Below are 16,723 nucleotides of genomic sequence, written 5' to 3' on the forward strand. Positions count from 1 at the left end.
ACATCATGACTTTTGTGTCCTCTTGCTCCTTTGTCTTCAGGAGTCCTTCTCCATAAAACATAATAATGATTATATTTTATGAATGAATTGTTATAATAATGACTATACTCTAAGTTGGATATGGCTGATATTCATATTTTCTTCTTATTTTAAAAATATTAATCCATTTCAGGGGCTCCTAAAATTATTCTGTGCTCTAGGCACCATGCCTACTGTACCTTTAGGGTACATTGACCCTGCCCACAATATATGTGGTCCTGAAGAAAACTGATCCAGCCGGGATAATTGACTGTCCCAAGTTTAATGAATTCAGAAGGGGAATAAATCTCTCTATATTATCACTAGATATTTTTATTATAAATACTCTAATCCCAAGATTCATTTATCACCAGTTTTCATCATTTGCCCCCAGAGTTTCTTCATGACATTTTTCACTTCTGCATTTCTGAGGGTGTAGATTAAAGGGTTCAACATGGGAGTTACTAGGGTATAAAACACAGCCACAGCTTTGTCAGCAGGGAAGGAGGCTATGGGTCTCAGGTACAGGAATGAGCAAGGTGCAAAGAATAAGATGACAACAGTGACATGAGAAGCACAGGTAGACAGGGCTTTGCGACGCCCTTCAGAGCTGTGGGTCCTCAGAGAGCACAGGATGACAACGTAAGAAACAAGCAGCATAGAGAAAATGAGCAAACATAGTGACCCGCTGTTGGCAGCGATCAGGGGCCCCAAAGTATGAGTGTCTGTACAGGCTAGTTCCAGGAGAGGTATTAAGTCACACATAAAATGGTCAATGACGTTGGGGCCACAGAATGGCAACTGCACCAAGAACAAAACCTGGATCCCTCCATGAAGAAAGCCTATAATCCCAGCCGTTCCCAGCAAGAAAGCACAGACAGTTGGGCTCATGATGGTCATGTAATGCAAAGGCTTACAGATAGCTACACAGCGGTCATAGGCCATGACAACTAATAAGATGACCTCAACTCCACCAAAGAAATGTTCAGCAAAGAGCTGAGTCATGCAGCCATTGAAGGATATGGTGTTCTTGTCAGAGATCAAGTCAAAGATCATTTTGGGTGTTATGGAAGAAGAGTAGAAACCATCTGTAATGGACAAATACGACAGAAAAAAGTACATGGGAGAACCCAGAGCTGGGCTGATGAAGACGGTGACAGAGATGAGCAGGTTACCGGCCAGTGTGATCAAGTAGGTGATTAGAAACACAGCAGATAAGACTTTCTGCAGTTCTGGATTCTGAGTCAGGCCCAGCAGAATGAATTCTGTCACATTGCTCATCCTTTCCCTGGAGTCAGCTTGGGTTATGAGCACATGTTCCACCTGGAGAGATCACAGAATTCCTGAGTAGTATTTTCAATTCAACACTAAAATTTTCTTGGGACACCTGGGTGGCTCAGTCGTTAAGCGTGTGCCTTCGGCTCAGGGCATGATCCCGGCGTTCTGGGATCGAGCCCCACATCAGGCTCCTCCGCTGGGAGCCTGCTTCTTCCTCTCCCACTCCCCCTGCTTGTGTTCCCTCTCTCGCTGGCTGTCTCTTATCTCTGTCAAATAAATAAATAAAATCTTAAAAAAAAAAACACTAAAATTTTCCATCTCTCTTTAGTCCTGGCCTCTGGGATTGATGGAAACATACCTTCAACTCACCTCTAATATTGTGGAAATATTTTTAAAAAGAAATATAAAAAAGTTGAATTATCTTATTCATATAATTTGAATAGCAACAGTTATGTCACAAACAGCAGAATAAAAACAACATTTTATTATGACTGTTGACTTATGATTGACATCCAAACCCTGGCTCCAAAACCTTACAGATCGCTTTCTTTCACTGTTTTGGGGACAAATGTCATCAATAACAATAATTTTGAAGTATATTTGCCCATTGGCCTGAATATTTATAGATATAGTAACTCAATATTCTTTAAAAAGTTAAATATATCAGGTAGTTAAGTGCCATCCTTACTATTTCTATACCAGCAGTATTCTTTGAGCTGGGATTCCTTTGTGTGAAATGAATGCAGATATGTACAGAGAGAAAAAGGTGCAGATGCAGTGTTTCCCCTTCAGAATGCCAGGGAACTATCTTTATAACATATCTTCGAGCCACATTCACTCAACAGCCCTGGATGTTGTATCTGCCTCAACATGGCTATTATATACTTCCTCTTCCAACTTCTTTGAGGGCAGATATGAAAGTGGTACAGAGTTCCCTTAAAAGTCCTCAGTATTTCTCAAATGAATTTTCTGTGCAATTGGTCTTTCACCACATAAAGAATAATGCTCTTGAATATATTTGTAGTCATAGTCAAATTTTACCAATGTAATGAAATAAGTCACTAAGTTTCCTTGTATTTCCTGTTGTTGAGAAAGAAATGTTATCTAATACAAATTTTTCTTTGATGTTATGTTTAATCAATTAATATGAACATGAACTTTCAGTCCACAATGGGGGAAAAATTGAATATATACCAGAATATATTCTTTTTTTGAATGATCTGTACATGGATTTTTCAATAGTGAGTACAAGTTCCAAATGATCATAGGACTTTCTATTCCTTCTCCCCCTCTTTTTCTCCTTTCTCCAATCCCTGCCAAAAAACAGAACTACATATTTTTCCTCAAACTTTCTGGACACAGAAGTCAGCATCATGACCTTTCAGCTTCCATAAAGGTGAGGAAAGATATTTTGTTTTCCAGAAAGCTCAGTGTCTTTAGTCCTTCCTTCTCTATCCATGGCTGCTCTAGGTGGCAACTGTGTGCTTCATCATCCTTAGTAGATTTAATCCACAAATTCTGACTTCACTGTGGCACATGGAAGTCATGAAAAGGGGAAACAATTTCAAACAATCCCATGTAGAACCCTACTGAAGCAGTCTACTCCTGCATACGCGTGGACCACAATGTTATAGACGTAACCTCAGTAGTTGTCCACAGCATCTTGTGTGGCATCATTACAGATCATATTTTATATGGATATTTTATGTGACCATGTTCAAATTCATTTTTAGAGCTAAAGATTACCTTCAATTCACAGCATGTAGGTGTAAAAACTATTTGGTGAAGACAATTTGGGTACAATAATTTCATCTGTTAAAATTTGTGGAAAAAGATTTAGTTATTACTGACCTGGATCTTGTTGATGTGGGTTCCACTGGTTTTCGATTTTACCTAGTGATTGTTTTCTTCCCCTGAAGGCATAGCCGCACAGCTGCAAATATAGTCTGTGAATAACAAGCGGGACACTGGAATTCTCTCTCTAGACAACTCTCCCAGTCTTCTTGGTCATTTTAGTTTATCTTGGTTCCCATTACCAGTCTGAACTTAATCAGAAAATAAGCTGTTTTAGTTAGAAAACTTCAGTTGGTCAACGATTTAATTTCTACTCTCTTCCTTGGCCTCCAATGAAAGTGTAAAGACATCTTCAAAATAGATACATTTTTCAGACCTCAGAAGTATCCTCAATCTAAATTAAAAACAATGGAAACAAGGGAAAATTCTTCAGAAAAAGCTGGTGTATGGACTATAAAATGAAAAGTGCATCAGATCCACTTGCTTGCACATTGTTTTTCATATCCATTCTGCCAAATTTATGTTTCCTACCAAGTGCATGGGAAGTGTGGAGAGAATTTTTGTGATGCCTGATTTAAGCCCTCCTTTTAACTCACTACGCTTGGGAGCAGTGTCTCCCATATAAATCTTGGTATGTGCTTTGCTGCTGTCATTTTCTTAACTATTCTGTAATTCTTTCTTCATAGACTCTAGAGAAATATTTAAATAGACTTTGACAGAGTGCCTGCACTTTGGTAATGCATTGACCTCTAAGGTCCTCAGAGGATTAGTAATTGGTCCTGTTGGAATCTTTGCTGGAAGTGTCAGCCACAGTCTTTTGCTTACTCCCCCTTGGTCCCCATAAACATCATTAGAGGCCAGATTTAGAAATACAGTTGTGCTTTGGTGAAAAATGTCTATGACTATAGTTTAGGGTGAAATTTTGGTAAGAGACGTTGGAATGCTTCCTGATAGGGCTTTGTTGTTCATTTTGACATTGTGGAGCCTGGCACAGGGTAGGGGGTGGTTTTAGGCATAGGTCCGAGTTCAGAGAATGGATTTCTCTCTGAAAACGAGATTGTTCTAACTAAAATGGTTGTCCTGGAAATGGAAATCCCAGTTGTCAAGGTTATGTGCCATGTTTGTCTGGGAGACTGACATTTTTATTAGTGGCTGAGAAAGGAGACTCAGAGGGCAGAATTCTCAGCTACTGAAGATTGGGTAATTTATGAGTCCTAGATCTATCAAGTTCCTTTCGTGTGTGTATCTAGAGGAAGGATGCTCATGGTGTGTTCATGGGAATATAGCTTTTCTCTCTATCCCACACAGAAGGAATTGTGGAGATTTACATAAAGAGCAGTGCTTCACATGGTAGGCAGTGATAAAATCATAGTGAGCCAACCATAATAAAAGAGACATCCAGAAGCAGAGGACAGAAACACTATAGAAAGGAGGCTCCACTACAAACTTCTCTCCCCTAGCTTCTGAGATGTCAAAGAGCAAGCTGAAATGCTGCCAAAATTCACCTTAAAGAAATCACCATTACCTTTAATACCAAAGGGAACACTCCTGAAATCTAGAACCAGAAAGGGAAGCAAACAGTACCTTGAGCTCTCTCCTGTACAGTTGACAATTTTGCTTACTGACAGTTTGTCCCCCCCACCCCTATTTTTAAAAAAGATTATTTATTTATTTAGAGAGCATGAGCGTAGAGATCCAGATGTATCTTCCTGCGTCTCAGGCTGATTCCGTGGGTTTTCAGGATGGTCTGGTAGATATCCAGCTTGACTCAGGGGACCAGCTGAAAAAGGGGACCCCTACTCTTCTGCCATCTTAACTCCGCCCCTCTGGATAATTCATTCTTAGTTTCAAGAAACATAACTGATTTTAGTGTATTGATTTCATATCCTGTGATTTTACCGAGTTTGTTGATTAGTTCTAATATATTTTGAGTGTGCCTGTGTGTGTGTGTGTGTGTGTGTGTGTGTGTGTATGGAATATTTAGGGTTTCTTACATAGAAGGTCAAGTCACCTGAGTAGAAAGAAGTTTACTTCTTCCTTGCAATTTGGATGACTCATTTCTTTTTCTTGCCCAGTTGCTCTGGGTAAGACTTTCAATACCATGTTGAATAGAAATCGTGAGAGGGGATTTTTTTTTTTTTCCTAGTGTTAGAGGAAAGTCTTTTAGTTATTCACTTGTTGAATAAAGAAGGTGTTCACTTGGTAAATATGATGTTTGGGATTGTCATATATGACCTTTATTATGTTGAGATAATTTCTTTTTATTCTTGGTTTGTTGAGAGTTTAATAATGAAAGGGGTTTGATTTTATCAGATGCTTTTTCCACATGATCATGTGATTTTTATCCCTCATTCTGTTAATGTGGTGTATGCTATTGATTGATTGTTGCATGTTGAATCATCCTTTCATTCCAGAGTTAAATCCCACTTGGTTGTAGTATATGATCCTTTTAATATGGTTTTGAATTCAGTTTACTAGTACTTTGTTTAATATTTTTGCCTTTATGTAAATCAGGGGTGTTGGCTTGCATATTTCTTTTATGGTGGTATCTTTGGCTTTGGTAAGAGAACAATTCTGACCTTATAAAACAAATTTAGAGCTGTTTTTTTCCTTTTTACATTTTTAAAAGTGTTTGAGAAGGATTGGCATTTATTCTTCTTTAAATGTTGTTTGTAGATTTCACCAGTGAAGCCCTGGGTCTTGGGCTTTTCTTTCTTGGGACGTTTCTGATTATGGTTTTAATTTCCTTGTTCATTATTGTCTGTTTAGATTATCTATTTCTTCCTGGTTCAGATTTGGTATATTTTATGTTCCTAGGAATTTATGTACTTCTCCAGGTTTTCCAAATTATAAATGTATAATTATTTGTAGTAGTCTCTTATAATCGTTTTATTTCTGTGGCATGAATTTTAATGTCTGCTCTTTCATTTCTTTTTTTTTAAAGATTTTATTTATTTATTTGACAGAGATAGACAGCCAGCGAGAGAGGGAACACAAGCAGGGGGAGTGGGAGAGGAAGAAGCAGGCTCATAGCGGAGGAGCCTGATGTGGGGCTTGATCCCATAACGCTGGGATCACGCCCTGAGCTGAAGGCAGACGCTCAACCGCTGTGCCACCCAGGCGCCCCTGCTCTTTCATTTCTGACCGTATTTGTTTGATTTTTTTTTTTTAAGAGAGAGTGAGAGCAGGAGTGGTGGCGGGGTGGAGCAAAGGGAGAGGGGGAAAGGGAGAAAATCTTACACAGGCTCCATGCCCAGTGTGGAGCCAGACATGGGGCTCAATCTCATCACACTGAGATCATGACCTGAGCTGAACCTGAGTCAGACACTTATCGAATGAGCCATCCAGTTGCCTCTATTTGAATTTTTTCTCAGTGTAGTTAGTTTGTCAATTTTGTTTTACTTAAAAAAAAAAACTACTCAGTTGCATTGATCATTTTCTATTGTTTTTCTACTTTCCATTTATTTCTAGTATAATCTTAAGTATTCCTTCCTCTGCTAACTTGGGCTTAGTTCTTCTATTTCTCATTTCTTGAGGGATTCTGTTAGGTTATTTATTTGAGAACTTCTTTTAAAATGCAGGTGTTCATTGTTGTAAATTTCCCTCTTTGCATTCCTTTTGCTGTATGCCCCAGGGTTTGGTGTATAGTTTTAAATTTTTGTTGGTTTTGAAATATTTCTAAGTCCCCTTTTGATTTCTTCTTTGACCCATCGGTCATACAATAACGTGTTGTTTAATTTCCACATATTTGTGAGTTTTCCAGTTTTTCTTCTGCTATTGCTTTCTAGTTTCACTTCATTGTGTTTAGAAAAAATACCTTGTATGATTTTTATCTTCCTAAGTTTTTCAAGACTTTTTTGTGACCTAACATATGATCTGTCCTGCCAAGTTTTCCACATGCACTTGGGAAGAATGTATATTCCCCGTTTATTGGATGGAATATTTAGTATATGTCTATTAGGTCCGTTTGGTTAACAGTGTTGTTCACATCCATTGTGTTCTTCCTGATTTTCTGTCTATATGTTCTATGCATCACTGACAGTGGAGTATTGAAGTCTCTTACTATTATTGTGTTGTTGTCTATTTCTGCCCTTAGATCTGTTAATATTTGCTTGATATATTCAGATATTCTCATGTTGGGTGCATAAGTATTTATGAGTCTTATATCTTCCTGGGAAACTGACCCTTTTATCATTATATAAAAACCTTATTTGTGACAGTTTTGTTTTAGAGTCTATTTTGTGTGACATAAGTATAGTCCCTGCCAGACTTTAGTTGCCATTCACATGGAATATCTTTTTTTCATCACTTCACTTTGAGACAGTTTGTCCTCTTAAAGCTTAAGTGAGTCTTTGCAGACAACATAGAGTGGGATTTAAAGAAATCCATGTACTCACTGTATGTCTTTTGACTGGGGAGATTAACCCATTTACATACAAAATAATTATTTATGGGCAAAGACTTAGTCTTGCCATTTTGTTTTCTGTGTGTCTTGTAGTTCTTCTGTTCCCCTTTTCCTTTCTTACTGTCTTCCTTTTTACTTTGTTGATTTTTGGTATTGATATGCTTTCAAGATTTTCTTTCTTTCTTTTGGAGAACTTTTGTCCTGGGTCAGATCTGGATCTCCTTTACTTTGAGTTCTTTCTCTTAGAATGGCAGTCTGTCTCTATCTCAGATTACATCCCATTGCATTGCCTTTCAATTGGTCTGAAGTTTGTCCTTCAAACTGAATGCATACTCTTTCATTCTGGCTTACTCAATTATCATTGACTCTCTCTTTTGTGCTTGATACTTTTGTTCCTATTAGCTAAGGCAGATATCCATATAATAACAGCTATCTCAGAGGTGAAGTGTTGTATAGTATGTATTTGACAGAAAAATGTTCCACCAGTAATCTTCTGCCTGGGAATCATGTGCAAGTTTGTTCTATGGCTGTACCTGGAAGAATTTTATATCCCTTTTGGGCTTCAGACAGAGAACATAATTTACTCTAGGAAGAGCCCAGATCCAGTGTAAATGCTGCCCGTGGAATCATGCAATAAAGCAGCATTTTTTGGGATTAATTCTCTCTCATTCTTTAAAACTAATTCATTTCTGGTTGATCTTTATTTCTCATCATAATAAATCTACTTTGACTACATAGATGTGATTGAAACTATGCATTTTCAGCTAAATACTTAGATACTATGCCTTTCATTGAAATATTTTATTGTCCAATTCGTTATATAATCTTTACTGGAAGCTTTGCAGAGAATTGTTCCACTAAATACGTAAACTCAGAGATTTTGTATATGTGTGACATATTTATGCTGATTAACAATGTCCCTTTGATTCATAACTTGAAAATGCAGAGAGGTTTCTTATTGGAAGAGACTGTCATCATCATTCAATCAAATACTGCTATGAAAGGGAAATGATTAATGATTACAGAAAGCACAGGGAACATGATATACTTAAACTCTCATATTTGGACTTCAAGACCATCATCCTTTCTGTTAGTCCTTCTTGTTTTTAAAAGATGAATAAAGTTTGTTTTTTTTCCTTCTCTAGTCACATGAATTATTACCGAAGATTACTTTGTGGCTTCAGATCTTCCTCATGACATTTTTCATCTCTGAGATTCTGAGGGTGTAGATTAAAGGGTTTAACATGGGTGTTCTCATGGTATAAAACACAGCCATTGCTTTGTCTAATTGAAAAGGTGACCATGGGATGAAGGTACACGAATATACAAGATACAAGGAATAGGACAACTACAGTAACTTGATAAGTGCAGGTGCACAGAGCCTTACGCTGTCCTTCAGTACTGTGAGTTCTTAAGCAGTAAAGGATGAGGACATAGGTGGTGATAAGAATAGAAAAAATGAGCAGATACATCAGTCCACTGTTGGCAGCAACAAAAAGTCCAAAGATGTGAGTGTCAATGCAGGAGAGTTTTAGCAGAGGGAACAGGTCACAGAGGAAATGGTCAATGACATTGGGGCCACAGAAGGGCAAGCAGACAGTAAAAAGGATTTGAATCAGAGCATGAAGGAATCCCCCAGCCAGGCCATGGCCAACAGGTGGCCACACATTTGCCTGTTCATTGTGAGCCTGTAGCGTAGGGGCTTGCAGATGGCCAGGGAGCGGTCATAGGCCATCACCGTGAGCAGGATGATCTCAACTCCTCCAAAGAAATGCTCTGCAAAGAGCTGAGTCATGCACCCACTGAAGGAGATAGTTTTCTTTTCAGTGAGTAAGTCAAATATCATTTTGGGAGCCATGGTGGAAGAGCAGCAGGTGTCTACAAAGGACAAGAAAGACAGAACGAAATCCATGGGGGAGGCCAGGGCTCTGGTGGTGGTGATTGTCATGACAATGAGTGGGTTGCCTGCCACAGTGAGAAAGTACGTGGCTACAAACACAGTGAACAAGAGTTTCTGCACATCTGGGTTCTGTGTCAGGCCAAGCAGGATGAATTCGGTCATGGTGTTCATTTGTTCCATGAAACCACTGTGGCATCTGGAGAACTGATGTGTCTGTGAGTAGTACAGGGATTGCAATTGTGTCAGATAAATTTTGATGAAGCAAATCATTTGTGTCAGGATTGCTTTCTGTGAGACTGAGGGAAACCCCTAGCAGATGACCTCAGTCTTAAAGATGGGTCTTTTTGTTAGTTATATAATGAACACATAGTCCCTTTACTTATTGAGAGACACAGACCCACAGACACATGCAAACACACATTCACATATACACTAATGCATATCCACAGTTACAGTTATGTATGTAGGTCCCTTTCTGTAAGTTCACATGGGTGGATATTCTCTGAACAATTGCCATAGTATTTTCTACCCTAGGAAATCCAGAAAGAGAGAAGGATCAGAGGCTTGAATTCATGAGAAGCTACTGCCCTATGTCTCTTCTCTAATCACCTCTGCTGCTCAGGCTAAGCTGCAGTTGTTATTCTCGGTGTTTGTAGCTTGTTTCTGGGTGACTCTAAAATATCAGGTGAATTCAGTTTGAAATTAAGAATGATGTAGTCATGTTTCAGAAGACACTGAGCGAATATTTGAGGTTCCATTAAGATATACCAGCATTTGGATTTGTGAGCTTACAACACATTTAAACAGAATTGTCTAAGAACATCATCAAATAAGTAAAAGGAAGAATATCCTAAAGAGGAAGAAACAGCTTGATGCAAAATCCTGCAGATTTATTTGAAACTTTAGAATTCACTGTTTGGACAATTTTGTTATGTGTACTTTCCAAGGGTATTTTGCATATAAAAAGTCAGATTAAGGAAGACTAGGAGAGACTCTCTGGATGTATTTAGAAAGCACGTTATTTAAAGGTGAGGAAACAAAAGCATCCTAATTTGTTGGACAGAGTGTGTTCTTTTACAGTCAGACTTTTTCTTCACTATGTTCTCACTGCTTAGCAGCCATGGAAGGAAGTGTACAGACCTTAGTCTTCCTGTGTCTAAACTTTCTCCTGTATAAAAATAGGAAATATATCAAATGGTGTAGGGGAATTGAAGAATATCATTATTCCATAGAGCAAAGTTTTATCTCAAAGGTAAAACATATCTTTCTTTCTTCACACTCCAAATTTTTGAAAGAAGAATAAAGATGAGCAAACCCATAGATCATTATTCTTTTCCTTGACATATTTGATTGTTATAATATCAAGAAAGAACATAAATGAAGAGAATAATAAATGAAGTATTCAAGACGTTAGTGAAGCAACCATTTATGTTCAGAAAAAGGTTGAATGCAGAAACCCATGTATCAGTCAATAGAAAAATACTATATTTGATAAATGCATCCAAAAGTTTTTTAATATTTCAAAAATACAAGTAACTGAGCACAAATATAACCGATGATGGGATAAGCTTAGAAGGAACCAAGCATGGTCAGATTACAAAAGAAGATTATTTTTAGGAATATTTAATGATCCATCATTAGTGTGAGCTTTGAAATTAGTTTTGCTCAGACATCTCACAGTTGCTCCCACCAGGTCTCCCATTTGTTACTGCAGAGATGTTTAAGGGCATTTGTATCCCAGACTGGGGAGTTGGTGGTGGGCTAGCTTTTAGTGTGCAGAGATCTGCTCACAGGTCCCATTAGATTCCTTGCTGAGATAGTAAGTCACCTCTATGCTCTCCCTACTTTTACCTAGATGACTTTTTGTTGTGACTTATTTTGAAGTGAAGTAAGGTTGGCACAGATGTTTGTTCTTCCTGTGCTCGTGGTTAGTGAATGATGGTTAGTAGTGGTGTTCTTGGGCTCCTGTTTTCCGTGGCAAAATTTCTTTCCTGGTGACATCACTGAATGTTGTAAGCATGTCTGAGCAATTTCACTCATTTTTAGCTGATTCATTTTTTCAATCTAAATCATTTAATTCTTACAACTTAAGATTGTATGTAATGCCATTTCAATTTTACCGATTAAAAGAATCAGTGGAGAGATGATGCAAAATGCTTACATTGACAAAGCTAATTAATGCAGGAACAAGATGAGAAATCAAGCCTATGTGATCCAGAGCTCTTAATCTCTGACCTCAAAGCATCTGACTATTTCTGAAGCTCTCCTAGAATTTAATTATGTGCATGTTATGAATTCTTTTCTGTAATCCAGATCTGTGGTCATTGTTGTTCAGTTTTGTGACACAGACTTGTTCTTACATCACTGGTAATTTCCTGCCCCAGCTGTTCAGACTCTTCCTCTGTCCATGTCTAAAACACGACTTTTACCTACAGAAATTTTCTGCCTTAACTCTATAGACTCGATCACTTATACTTCTTTTGCATCAACCAATTGTGCTTGTAATTCTTTCTGTAGACCACTTTATACTACAGGGATGGTGGTAATGTAATTTTTAAAAAACACCTTTGTGTGGAAATGTTCCCTTCTTGGGAATGTGACAAGTAAGGAGATTTTTATTTCTGTGGTGCAGGGACATCTATTAACCTTTCAAATTTAGGAGGATAAGAAAATGTATATTTGGATGAAGTACTTTCTGAGGACTCTCTGCTGTTCTATATTTTTTGGATATATCATTACTTTTCCTCTTTTATTTGTCTTTTAAATAAGATTTTTATTTATTTATATGAGAGAGAGAGAGAGCACCAGCAGGAGGAGGAGCAGAGGGAGAAACAGACTCCTTGCTGACTGGGGAGCCTGACATGGGGATAGATCCCAGGACCCTGAGATCATAACCTGAGCCTAAGTCAGACACTTAACCAACTGAGCCACCCAGGCGCCCCTTCTCTTTTAAATTAAAACTGCATTCCAGCTGTAGCACTGGGCATAAAGAGTGTTGAAAATATTGCTCCTGAATTGTTTCATACACACAATCAGGACAACATCATGACTTTTATGGCCTCTTGCTCCTTTGTCTTCAGGAGTCCTTCTCCATAAAACATAATAATGATTATATTTTATGAATGAATTGTTATAACAATGACTATACTCTAAGTTGGATATGGCTGGTATTCATATTTTCTTCTTATTTTAAAAATATTAATCCATTTCAGGGGCTCCTAAAATTATTCTGTGCTCCAGGCACCATCCCTACTGTACCTTTAGGGGTGCATTGATCCTGCCCACAATATATGTGGTCCTGAAGAAAACTGATCCAGACAGGATAATTGACTGTCCCAAGTTTAATGAATTAAGAAAGGGAATAAATCCCTATAAATTGTCACTAGATATTTTATTATAAATACTCTAATCTCAAGATTCATTTATCACCAGTTTTCATTACTTGCCCCCAGAGCTTCTTCATGACATTTTTCACTTCTGCATTTCTGAGGGTGTAGATTAAAGGGTTCAACATGGGAGTTACTAGGGTATAAAACACAGCCACAGCTTTGTCAGCACGGAAGGAGGTCATGGGTCTCAGGTACAGGAATGAGCAAGGTACAAAGAATAAGATGACAACAGTGACATGAGAAGCACAGGTAGACAGGGCTTTGCGACGCCCTTCAGAGCTATGGGTCCTCAGAGAGCACAGGATGACAACGTAAGATACAAGCAGCATAGAGAAAATGAGCAAACATAGTGACCCACTGTTGGCAGCAATCAGGGGCCCCAAAGTGTGAGTGTCTGTACAGGCTAGTTCCAGGAGAGGTATTAAATCACACATAAAATGGTCAATGACATTGGGGCCACAGAATGGCAACTGCACCAAGAACAAAACCTGGATCCCTCCATGAAGAAAGCCTAAAATCCCAGCCGTTCCCAGCAAGAAAGCACAGACAGGTCGGCTCATGATGGTCATGTAATGCAAGGGCTTACAGATGGCTACATAGCGGTCATAGGCCATGGCAATTAATAAGATGATCTCAACTCCACCAAAGAAATGTTCAGCAAAGAGCTGAGTCATGCAGCCATTGAAGGAGATGGTGTTCTTGTCAGAGATCAAGTCAAAGATCATTTTGGGTGTTATGGAAGAAGAGTAGAAACCATCTGTAATGGACAAGTAGGACAGAAAAAAGTACATGGGAGAACCCAGGGCTGGGCTGATGAAGATGGTGACTGAGATGAGCAGGTTACCTGCCAGTGTGATCAAGTAGGTGATTAGAAACACAGCAGATAAGAATTTCCTCAGTTCTTGATTCTGGGTCAGGCCCAGCAGAATGAATTCTGTGACGTTGCTCATCCTTTCCCTGGAGTCAGCTTGGGTTATGAGCACATGTTCCACCTGGAGAGATCACAGTATTTCTGAGTAGTATTTTTAATTCAACACTAAAATTTCCGTATCTCTTTAGTCCTGGCCTCTGGGATTGATGGACACATATCTTATACTCACTTCTAATACTGTGGAAATAGTTATGAAAAGGAATATAAAGAAGTTAAATTATCTTATTCCTATAATTTGAATAGTGACAATATGTCATCAATCCCAGAATAAAAGCATTTTATTATGACTATTGACTTACGATTGTCTTCCACACCCTGGCTCTAAAACTTTACAGATCGCTTTCTTTCACTGTTTTGGGGACAAATGTCATCAATAACAATAATTTCGTAGTATATTTGCCCATTGGCCTGAATATTTATAGATATAGTAACTCAATATTCTTTAAAAAGTTAAATATATCAGGTAGTTAAGTGCCATCCTTACTATTTCTATACCAGCAGTATTCTTTGAGCTGGGATTTCTTTGTGTGAAATGAATGCAGATACGTACGGAGAGAAAAAGCTGCGGATGAAGTGTTTCCCCTTCAGAATGCCAGGGAACTATCTTTATAACATATCTTCGAGTCACATTCACTCAACAGCCCTGGATGTTGTATCTGCGTCAACATGGCTATTATATTCCTCTTCCAACTTCTTTGAATGCAGATATGAAAGTGGTACAGAGTTCCCTTAAAAGTCCTCAGTATTTCTCAAATGAATTTTCTGTGCAATTGGTCTTTCACCACATAAAGAATAATGCTCTTGAATATATTTGTAGTCATAGTCAAATTTTACCAATGTAATGAAATGAGTCACAAAGTTTCCTTGTATTTCCTATTGCTGAGAAAGAAATGTTATCTAATACAAATTTTTCTTTGATGTTATGTTTAATCAATTAATATGAACATGAACTTTTCAGTCCACATTGGGGGAAAAATTGAATATATACCCAGAATATATTCTTTTGAATGATCTGTACATGGATTTTCAATAGTGAGTACAAGTTCCAAATGATCATAGGACTTTCTATTCCTTCTCCCCCTCTTTTTCTCCTCTCTCCAGTCCCTGCCAAAAAACAGAACTACATATTTTTCCTCAAACTTTCTGGACACAGAAGTCAGCATCATGACCTTTCAGCTTCCATAAAGGTGAGGAAAGATATCTTTTGTTTTCCAGAAGGCTCAGTGTCTTTAGTCCTTCCTTCTCTATCCATGGCTGCTATAGGTGGCAAATATATGCTTCATCACCATTAATAGATTTAATCCACAAATTCTGATTTCACTGTGGCAATATGGAAGTCATGAAAAGGGGAAACAATTTCAAACAATCCCATGTAGAACCCTACTGAAGCAGTCTACTTCTGCATACGCATGAACCACAATGTTATAGACGTAACCTCAGTAGTTGTCCACAGCATCTTGTGTGGCATCATTACAGATCACATTTTCTATGAATATTTTATGTGACCATGTTCAAATTCATTTTTAGAGCTAAAGATTACCTTCAATTCACAGCATGTAGGTGTAAAAACTATTTGGTGAGGGGCGCCTGGGTGGCTCACTCATTAAGCGTCTGCCTTTGGCTCAGATCCTGGCGTTATGGGATCGAGCCCCCCATCAGGGTCCTCCGCTGGGAGCCCTCTTCTTCCTCTCCCACTCCCCCGGCTTGTGTTCCCTCTCTCACTGGCTGTCTATCACTCTGTCAAATAAATAAATAAATAAAATCTCTAAAAAAAATATTTGGTGAAGAAATTTGGGTAAAATAAGTTCATTTGTTAAAATTTGTGGAAAAAGATTTAGTTATTACTGACCTGGATCTTGTTGATGTGGGTTCCACTGGTTTTCGATTTTACCCAGTGATTGTTTTCTTCCCCTGAAGGCGCAGCCGCACAGCTGCAAATACAGTCTGTGAATAACAAGCGGGATACTGGAATTCTCTCTCTAGACAACTCCCCCAGTCTTCTTGGTCATTTTAGTTTATCTTGGTTCCCATTACCAGTCTGAACTTAATCAGAAAATAAGCTGTTTTAGTTAGGAAACTTCAGTTGGTCAACGATTTAATTTCTACTCCCTTCCTTGGCCTCCAATGAAAGTGTAAAGACATCTTCAAAATAGATATATTTTTCAGACCTCAGAAGTATCCTCAATCTAAATTAAAAACAATGGAAACAAGGAAAAATTCTTCAGAAAAAGCTGGTGTATGGACTATAAAATGAAAAGTGCATCAGATCCACTTGCTTGCACATTGTTTTTCATATTCGTTCTGCCAAATTTATGTTTCCTACCAAGTGCATGGGAAGTGTGGAGAGAATTTTTGTGATGCCTGATTTAAGCCCTCCTTTTAACCCACTAAGCTTGGGAGCAGTGTCTCCCATATAAATCTTAAGCTTGTTGGTACATGCTTTGCTGCTGTCATTTACTTAACTATCCTGTAATTCTTTCTTCATTGAGTTTAGAAAAATATTTAAATAGACTTTGACAAAGCGCCTGCACTTTGGTAATGCATTGACCTCTAAGGTCCTCAGAGGATTAGTAATTGGTCCTGTTGGAATCTTTGCTGGAAGCGTCAGCCACAGTCTTTTGCTTACTCCCCATTGGCACCCACAAACATCTCTAGAGGCTGGGTTTAGAAATACAGTTGGCTTTGGTGAAACATGTCTATGGCTATAGTTTAGGGTGACATTTTGGTAAGAGAAGTTTGAAAGCTTCCTGATAGGGCTTTGTTGTTCATTTGGACATTGTGGAGCCTGGCACAGGGTAGGGGGTGGTTTTAGGCATAGGTCTGAGTTCAGAGATTGGATTTCTCTCTGAAAACATGATTGTTCTAATTAATATGGTTGTCCTGGAAATGGAAATCCCAGTTGTCAAGGTTATGTGCCATGTTTGTCTGGGAGACTGACATTTTTATTAGTGGCTGAGAAAGAAGAGTCAGAGGGCAGAATTCTCAGCTACTGAAGATTGGGTAATTTA

The 16,723-nt window shown here is 38.3% G+C and overlaps 3 protein-coding genes across 4 annotated transcripts; all 3 read right to left on the reverse strand.

Moving 5' to 3' along the window:
• Positions 1-378: 378 nt before the first annotated feature.
• LOC103672282 (olfactory receptor 4C45-like) lies at positions 379-1,614 on the reverse strand. 2 transcript variants are annotated; one of them, XM_040638708.1, is made up of 3 exons: positions 1,600-1,614; positions 1,406-1,413; positions 379-1,294 (listed from the first exon to the last, which is right to left on the reverse strand). In XM_040638708.1, the coding sequence occupies exons 1-3, from the start codon at positions 1,612-1,614 to the stop codon at positions 379-381; spliced, it is 939 nt and encodes a 312-aa protein (XP_040494642.1). The 2 variants fall into 2 exon arrangements, with proteins under 2 accessions (XP_040494642.1, XP_008699168.1); XM_008700946.2 differs by lacking the exons at positions 1,406-1,413; positions 1,600-1,614 and having other exon boundaries at positions 379-1,302.
• Positions 1,615-8,675: 7,061 nt separating this feature from the next.
• Positions 8,676-9,588, reverse strand: LOC103672280 (olfactory receptor 4C5). The gene is given in 3 exon segments (XM_008700945.2): positions 8,676-8,780; positions 8,782-9,131; positions 9,134-9,588. Coding segments are annotated over 3 exon segments (897 nt in total). The 5' UTR covers positions 9,576-9,588.
• Positions 9,589-12,813: 3,225 nt separating this feature from the next.
• On the reverse strand, positions 12,814-13,812 carry LOC103672279 (olfactory receptor 4C45-like). Its single transcript, XM_008700944.2, has one exon. The coding sequence runs from the start codon at positions 13,732-13,734 to the stop codon at positions 12,814-12,816; it is 921 nt and encodes a 306-aa protein (XP_008699166.1). The 5' UTR covers positions 13,735-13,812.
• Between the last annotated feature and the right edge of the window lie 2,911 nt (positions 13,813-16,723).

The sequence above is a fragment of the Ursus maritimus genome, unplaced genomic scaffold (genome assembly GCF_017311325.1).
Source record: "Ursus maritimus isolate PB19 unplaced genomic scaffold, ASM1731132v1 scaffold_23, whole genome shotgun sequence".
NCBI classification, from domain to species: Eukaryota; Metazoa; Chordata; class Mammalia; order Carnivora; family Ursidae; genus Ursus; species Ursus maritimus.